A 9443-nucleotide genomic window follows, 5' to 3' on the forward strand; every position below is an offset into this window, starting at 1 on the left:
ATCTGGTGGTGCTGAGCTTCACCTTAGCATTCAATTTCCTTCTTCCGATGAGAGTGTAGGTTATCCATTCAACAAAGATGTTTTCCAAGAAGCATCAAGAAGCTAAATTTTCTAACATGTAAAGTGACCTATGAATTAGAGTTCGTGTAAACTAATCTTTATCTTATCATATAATTTGAAAATGAATAATGGAATATTTTTTACTTAACACAAGATTTGGTATTAGAAAGCTAAAAAAGTGGAAAGTAGAAAGGTATTAAAAGAATTAACTGTAAAAATTAATTTCATTAAATATAATTTCAATCATATATTTTAAATGTATGATCAGAATTTATTTCTTTCACATCTGACACTTGTTCATGTTTCCGTATATTATTGTGAAATTGAAATTGAAATATTTTATCTCTTTACCCAACAAATAAATATAAGAGGTCTTCTCCTTTCAAATATAAAATTGTATGAAATGTTTTAGTAAAAAAAAATTGAACAATTAGAGTTTTAAAAGGGAAGATTATGTGGTAAGGATGAGGGACAAATCATGTTTTTGAAAAAAAATTCCACTCTTTCGGAAAGTTTTTTTTTTCGTGTGAAATGTAAAATATGTGAAAAATAAACAGAAGCTTTGAAAAGTAAAAATCATAGTAAACCAGAAATTGTATATACACATGCATTTTACACAAATAACTTCTTAAAACAATTGATAATGAAAACAAAATTTACAAAAAAGAATAAAAAAATATCTTTATAAGTTAGGGATTTGTATGAGTTGTATATTTATTATTCTTTCTACCGCTTAGATTATTGCACCTTTATTATCAAGCCAATTCTTAAATTTTAAGCAGTCTTTCTTCATATGTATCCTTTCTTTTTAAAAAAGAAACAGCTGGACTCCTTCTTAATAACTGTCTTAGCAGGAATCTTTCCCTTCACATTAACTTGGTTCTTCTTATTCTCAAAAGAAGTATTCAATTTCACCCTCTCCCCTTCTTCTATTAATAGCCTTTCTTCTTCTTGAAAACACATGGTCAATAATTCATTAATAGACCATTTATCTTTATGTGTGTTGTAAGAGATTTTGAAGGGGGCATAATGGTGAGGCAAAGTGCACAAAATATAGTGTACCAGGAAAGAATTAGACATGGTAACTTCCAAAGCTTTTAGTTGTGCAACAATGTCCCTAATGCGCATGATATGATCACGCACTCCCTTAATTCCAGTGAGCTTTAAGGATGAAAACTGCATTATAAGGGTGCTGGCAAAGGATTTATTGGATGTCGGAAACTGCTCATCAAGAGCCCTTAGTAAATCTTTGACATTCTCATACTGGTCAACTGAACCCCGGATACCAGCGAAAATATTGGTTTTTATGAACGTAACGGAGAGACGATTTGACCTCTCCCATTTTTCATAAAGATCAATGTCATCTTGAGTGTTGGTCTCATTAATACTTGATGGTTCTGGTTTTCTAATAGCATAGTCAATGTCCATCCAGCCTAAATGAAGAAGAACTCTTTCCTTCCAAATCTTATAATTATCTCCTTTCAACTTGGGAATACCACACTTGATATCAGAAAAAGTCACAGATTGAGAAACTGCAAATTCAAAATTACATGCTTATTATATATTTTGAGACTAAAAATAAATGTCATGTTTTACCAATGTAAACATGTCTTTACCAATGAGTTTATTAACATAAAACTTGCCTGTGGGCTAAAGTCTTACTCAATTAAACTCATTATCTTAATGATAAAACTATCAAATTATATGTCATGTTTCACCAATGCAAAACATGTCTTTACCAATGAGTCTATTAACATAAAACGTACCTGTGGGCTAAAGTTTTACTCAATTAGACTCATTCTCTTAATGATGAAATTATCAAATTATATTTCATATTTCACCAATGCAAAACATGTCTTTACCAATGAGTCTATTAACATAAAACTTGCCTGTGGGCTAAAGTTTTACTTAATTAGACTCATTTTCTTAATGATAAAATTATCAAATTATATGTCATGTTTCACCAATGCAAAACATGTCTTTACCAATGAGTCTATTAACATAAAACTTGTCTGTGGGCTAAAGTCTTACTCAATTAGACTCATTTTCTTAATGATAAAACTATCAAATTATGTTCCTTTTCTTAATTCCTATGGGTAAATTAAGAAATATAATTTAATATTTTATCCTAATTAATCATATAAATATGAAAAAAAATTGTGGGTAGATTTTATCATATTAAATATAATTATTTACAACTAATGTTTCTCATGTAGCAAAACTCTATATACAATTTTAATTGATTAAAGATATTGTGACTACTCTTTAATCTATTAACACTATATTACTACTAAAACATTAATAATATATAAATATTTACATAAAATTCTTAATATGTAAATATATTAATAATAATGCATATTTAATTTGCACATATAACAACAAATATATCCATACAAATAATACCCAAAAAAATATATATAATTATTAATCAAAAAACATTTAAACATATATATATATATATATATATATCACGTTCAAGGATTAATTACCTTTTACCAAGCCTACAAATTTTCCTAGAGGGAAAGATGATGGGAGACACGATGGTGTGTTTTCTAAATAGAAGAGTAGGCTTAAGTGATCAAAACTAAGAGTAACTCATTCCTTATACATAGAGTCTAACCATCACAAGTTCAAAATAATGGATTGGACTTTACCTTTAATCAATATAATAACTTCTTCATAACCTCTCTATACTGTTAAAAACAGATAAAAATATTGGCTTAATGGATTTATGTTCCTTAAAAATAGAAATTTAAAATGCTATAATATTTATTTTATAATTAAAATAATTCTAACAACTTCATCTTCTAAGATTTTCCAAAACTTTTTTAATTTTAAAATTTTATAATTTATCCAAACATTAAAAATAACAAAAGTATGAAACCCCTTCTCACTAACAGTATTTTGATAAAAAGAAAATATATTTGTATGCAATATTATTAGGTAATTTATATTTGAATTCTTAAATATTTATGTATTAGGAGTAAAAATATTTATAAATTTTATATATTTTTTGTATTTATGAGTAAAAAAAACATTTATATGTAATACAGTATATTATAATTTTTTTTTCATAATTTGATAAACCATAAAATGGGTTGGACTAGTTCTATTTTTTTTTCTTTTTATGTATTTAAAGAAGCTTTCAAACATTTTTTGGTCGTCTCTCATTTAATTTTAGCTCCTAAATTACGTTTCTTTTTTTTTTTAAAAAAAAAGATACAAAATATGTTACTGATTTTGACAACTCAATCTGATTTTATATTATAGAAAATTTAAACTTTGATATAGGTTCATCTCTACTTCTGCCATGTCACCATCATCAATTGGAACAACTTCTCTTTTACTTTGAATCATTATTGCTTATCTATCTCCACACTAAAAATCAAAATTGGTTTCATTTCTCTTGGAGTTTGATTTTCATTATTTTCAATTGAGTGTTTCACATCCAAATACACATATATTAATTATATTCTCATCTTGAAGTCAAATTATGATATATCATACGAACACTTCAACAAATTTATTTGCTTTATAACTTCATAAAATAGTTCTAAGCTTAATAATTTGATGGATGATTTAATCTAAACTTTTTTTTTATCAAATGTTAGAAAGGTCTTAAAAATTGCTTCTTCACTTACTTAAATGCTTTTAGTCAACCTTATATCTTTCTCAAATTTATCTATCATCAATAACTGAAATTCACAATTTACTCATTTTTAAAGTCTTAATTTGAAAAATAAATCTTTATATTTACATATTTTCATAAGTTGATTATTCTTAATTATATGCATATGTACCTACAAAATTTCAATATCTTCATTATATCATATTTACGAAATTTGATTCAATGGTATAGTATAAAATGATTTAGGTTAAATCATATCATTTGTTTCAGTTTTTTTGGAGAGATATCAAATTAGTCCTTTTTTTATACATCTCAGTTTGTTTCTTATTTTAGAAAATTTGATGCAATCAAGTCTTTTAAATTAGTATTGTACTAACAACGTTAAAGGGATATCATGTGTTAGTTCATAGATTTTTTAATTTTTCAATTTATTTTTTCAATTTTTAAATTTTCTTTTAAAGGTAAAAAATTATTTCATGTCAAACTAATGTCGGATAACATAACAATAATAATTTCACGTGTATATGTATCATTGTTTTAGTCACATGTTAGTCCCAGTATCTTTATTTTATCTAAATTTAATTCCATTTTTTTTTTTAAAAATCAATCAATTTTTCATTTCTCTTTAAATTAAAATCAAATTTAATTTTTATATAAATGTTATATAAATATTTTTATTAAATTTGATATTTTTATTAAATTTTTTTAACAATATTAAGTTTATTTATATTTATTTTATTTTGAATTTTATTTAAAATTGTTTTTAAATTTTAAATTTGTTTGTTTTAAATTTTTATAAAACTATTTTCAAATTTTACATTTATATTTATAAAATTGTTTTCAAAGGACTTGTTCTCTTGATCAAACTTTTTTTAACAAGAAATGTTAAGTTTTTTCTAAACCATATGGAATTGTGTCAGTTTTTTCTCTATATATTATATATTTTTATCTTTTTAAATTATTGTCCCTTTCAAAAATTATTTCTTAGTTTCAAATTGATGTATATTTTAAAGTTATTATTCTTTCCTACACGTTATACAGCTTAGATTATTCCAACACATAAGATAAAAAACTTGAATGTGAGGGGTTGGCCTAACAATGATATTTGAGTGAGTGACTGTTAAGTGAATGGTTAAGACTCTGTCAAACAATGAGTTCGGTTTTTAAAGTCAAGACAGAGATAATACATTTAATGTGAACTTGACTATTTATACTCTTTAAATTAGATTATAATATTAATTTTCTTATAAAATAATTCTTGGTTGTCAGAAAAAGGAAGTTAAATAAAATAATTAAAAGTGATTTAAGGAGTCAGTAAATTCAAAAAATTATTTTGATAAATAAAGTTAACAATTTGTTTAAATAGATTATTGTCGTTTATTACATGAGGAAAATCAATAACTCGATCTCTAAAATAGTTTTGTTTATGATTGATGTGTGGTGTTCTAATTTTGTAATCCATATATGACTTTAAAAGTCTTTTTGATTTCATTTTCTGCATTTCCTTGTCATAATTTGATAAACCATGAAATGGGTTGGACTAGTTCTATTTTTTTTTCTTTTTATGTTATTAATCTCCTTAATTTTCTAACTTATAAAATGGACAAGCCTTCCATACATTTTTTGGTCGTCTCTCTAATTAAATTTTAGCACCTAAATTACGTTTCCTCTTCTCTATTAAATTGGTAGACTTAAAAAAAATACAAAATATTTTACTGTTTTTGACAACTCAATTTGATTTTATACTACAGAAAATTTAAATTATTTACTAATATTGCTGGATCTGAAACCGGGCTTTTTTGTGTTTTCAGATAGATTTTTTATTCTAGTTATAAAAAACATTCAAGTCACTACATAAATTTTGTCACTTTGTCACTTTTCAAAATATGGATACTCTAAATTCCTATTAAAATATTAAACAATAACAGAAAAAAAAAAAAAAAAAAAAACTTGTTAGATATAAAGCGTAAACATAAAAAGGCATTACAGCAGTATATATAGGTTATTTCCTATGCATAACCCGTAAGCACTTTTTTTTATAATGAAACAAAAAGCACTTGTTAAAATGAATTCCTTCCTTCTGATTATCGTCTTTGTTCATCTTTGTTGGGTTTCTCTAAGTGTGAGCGTAGAGACAATGTGCATTGGAAGTGAGAGAGAGATACTATTGAAGTTGAAGCATGATCTCATTGATCCTTCAAATAGACTTTCTTCTTGGAATGTTTCTCTCAATCCCAATTGTTGCCACTGGTATGGAGTTCTCTGCAACAACATCACATCTCATGTTGCAGAGCTTCACCTCACCACTCCATATCCTCTTTACGATGAGATCCTAGATGATGTTGTTTATGACGAAGCATACGAAGAGTACAATAGAAGGGCATTCAGTGGAGAGATAAATCCTTGTTTGGTTGATTTGAAGCATTTGAATTACTTGGATTTCAGCGGCAATCAATTTTATGAGAAGTCATTTCCTTCTTTCATAGCAACAATGACTTCCTTAACTCACCTCAACCTTTCTAATGCTGGATTCACGGGGAACATTCCTCCTCAGATTGGAAATCTCTCCAATTTACTGTATCTTGATTTAAGTGATGCTGCCAGTGGAAGAATTCCTCCTCAGATAAGAAATCTCTCCAACTTGCTCCACCTCGACCTCGGAGGATATTATGATTATGAAGATGTTGATTGGCTGTCAAGTCTTTCCAAGCTTTGTTATCTTGACTTGGAGAACACTAATCCACTTGTAGGAGGTATGTCATTTCCTTCTTTTCTTGGCTCAATGACCAACTTAATTCACTTGGACCTCTCTTATTCTGGATTTATGGGCAACATTCCTCCCCAGATTGGTAATCTTTCCAATTTGGCTTATCTAGATTTAAGTTATGCTGCTAATGGAATTATTCCCTCTCAAATTGGGAATCTCTCCAACTTGCTTTACCTTGATCTTCAAAGTGGTTATTCTATTGAGAACACTTTGTTTGTTAGAAATGTTGATTGGTTATCAAGTCTTTCAAAACTTGGATATCTTGATTTGAGAGGTGCAAACCTATCCCAATCATTTCAATTGCTTCATACCCTCCAACTTCTTTCTTCTTTGAAGCACTTACATTTGTCAGGATGTACACTCTCTTCGTATAATCAACCATCCTTTGTTAACTTTTCGTCTCTCATCACTCTTGATCTTTCCTATATTTCTTATCATTCTACAATTTCTTTTATTCCAAAGTGGGTATTTGGACTCAAAAAACTTGTTTCTCTTTTCTTAGATAATAACTACTTTGAAGGTCCAATTCCCGATGGTATTCGAAACCTCACACTTCTTGAAAATCTTGATTTGCGTGGAAATTCATTATCATCTTCTATACCTCATTGGCTTTTTGGTGTTCTTTCTCATCTCAAGTTCTTGGACCTATCAAGTAACAACTTACAAGGAGTTATTCCTGATGCCTTAGGGAGCTTGACTTCTCTAATTGCACTTTATATGGAAGAAAATCAACTCAAAGGTCCAATCCCAACTTCTTTAGGAAAGGTGACCTCTCTAGTTACACTTGATTTATCATACAATCAACTTTCAGGCAATCTAACACTAGATTATTATGGCAACAACGTTGGTGGTGAACATCCAAAATTACATGGAAAAATTTCATCACTGAGAGTTCTTAGGTTGTCCTCAAATCAACTTGGTGGAAATCCATTTAAAAGTCTTGGATCACTCTCTAAGTTGTTATACCTTGACATTGATGACAATAATTTTCAAGGAGTTGTCAATGAAAGTCATCTTGAAAATCTTATATGCTTGAGATCGTTTCATGCATCAGGAAACAAATTGACTTTAAAAGTAGATCGTAATTGGCATCCTACTTTCCAACTTACCAATCTTGATATGAGCTCTTGGCAATTAGGTCCTAATTTTCCATCATGGACTCACTCACAAAATGAACTTCTATATTTGAAGATGTCTAATACAGGGATTCTAGATTATATTCCACCTTATTTCTGGGAGGCTTGTTATTCTCTTGAATATTTAAACTTCTCTAATAACTATATTCATGGTAAGATTGAAAATTCATTGTCAAATCCAATATTATTTGAGATTGTTGATCTAAGCTCAAATCACTTGCATGGAAAGTTACCGATTTTTTCTAGTCAGGTTGGATGGCTAGATCTCTCAGATAATTCATTTTCTTCCATGAATGATTTCTTATGTCGCAAGAAAATTAAGAAATTTAATTTGTATTATCTCAATCTTGCTTTGAATAACTTATCGGGAAAAATTCCTGATTGTTGGATAAAGTGGCCATATTTGTTAAATGTAAATCTACAGAGCAACCTTTTTGTTGGGAACATGCCCTTATCCATGGGCTCTTTAGTTTGGTTACAGTCTTTGAACATCCGTAACAACTCATTATCAGGAATATTTCCTATTGCTTTGAAGAAGAACAACAAATTGATATCCTTGGACATTGGAGAAAATAATCTTTCGGGAACTATTCCAACATGGATTGGAGAAAAGTTGCCAGAAATAAAAATTCTTCGCCTTCGATCAAACAATTTTTCAGGTCATATTCCAAATGGCATATGTGATATGATATTTCTTCAGGATTTTGACCTTGCACAAAATAGTTTGTCTGGAAATATTCCAAATTGTTTAAACAACTTTAGTGCCATGTTCAAAAAAAACAAAAGTACATATTCAACTATTGATACCAATGAGGTGATTCCGGATGTAATCAGTATTATCATATGGACAAAAGGAAGGGCTTTATTGTATAAGAGTATTCTTGGCTTGGTGACAAATGTTGATCTTTCTAATAATAAGTTATCAGGAGAGATACCTAGAGAAATTACATATCTAGATGGTTTGATATATTTGAATTTATCTAGGAATCAATTGTCTGGCCAAATTCCACCAAGTATTGACAATATGAGATCATTAGAATCCATTGATCTATCGAGGAATCAATTATCAGGAAAAATCCCTCCAACCATATCAAATTTGAGCTTTCTCAACAACCTAGATTTATCTCATAACCATTTAGAGGGGGAAATTCCAACGGGCACTCAAATTCAAAGCTTTGAAACATCAGACTTTGTTGGAAATAATTTATGTGGTCCACCCCTACCCATCAATTGTAGTTCCAACCAGGAAATTCCATATGTTGACCGCTCGAAAACAGAAAATGGTGGGCATGGAGTGAATTGGTTCTTAGTGAGCTTCACAATTGGATTTATTGTGGGATTTTGGATAGTTATTGCTCCTTTGTTAATTTATAGATCATGGAGGTATGCATATTTTTCCTTCCTCGATAACATGTTCTATAAAGTACGATCATATTGGTGATTGTTGATTTGTAATGTAGCACTATTGTTTTATTTGACATTCATCTATCTATCTCTGTATGAATGTGTGGTCTACATTTATGTTTGTGTTAACATGTTTTTGTATTTTCTTCATCTTAAAATGCCAAAAAGTTTATGTTTTTCGTGTTTCTTAATTGCAGTATTAGTATGTCGTGTTTCGGTATTATTTTAATGATCTAATTCTTATTTTATTCTCTTTCTTTTCTCGTACCATGGTTAAATGTATTTTCTTCTAATAGTTCTACTAGAATAAAATGCAATAGATATATTTTGTCTCTGCTATTGTTTTTAGGATGCACATATCATCATCATTATTTTAGGATATCCTATTAGGTCACATTTTTTATTAAACAAATTTAGGAAAAGTTGCTTATCTTTTATAAAATTC

General features: G+C 28.4%; 1 protein-coding gene across 1 annotated transcript in view; it reads left to right on the plus strand.

Moving 5' to 3' along the window:
- Positions 1–9035, plus strand: part of LOC106762642 (probable leucine-rich repeat receptor-like protein kinase At1g35710) — a 14123-nt gene extending 5088 nt beyond the window's left edge. Inside the window, exon 3 of the mRNA XM_014646652.1 lies at positions 6795–9035. Within this exon, the coding sequence (XP_014502138.1) occupies positions 6795–9035 (2241 nt within the window). The remainder of the gene's footprint in view (positions 1–6794) is intronic.
- Positions 9036–9443: the final 408 nt, after the last annotated feature.

The sequence above is a fragment of the Vigna radiata genome, chromosome 1 (genome assembly GCF_000741045.1).
Source record: "Vigna radiata var. radiata cultivar VC1973A chromosome 1, Vradiata_ver6, whole genome shotgun sequence".
Taxonomy (NCBI): domain Eukaryota; kingdom Viridiplantae; phylum Streptophyta; class Magnoliopsida; order Fabales; family Fabaceae; genus Vigna; species Vigna radiata.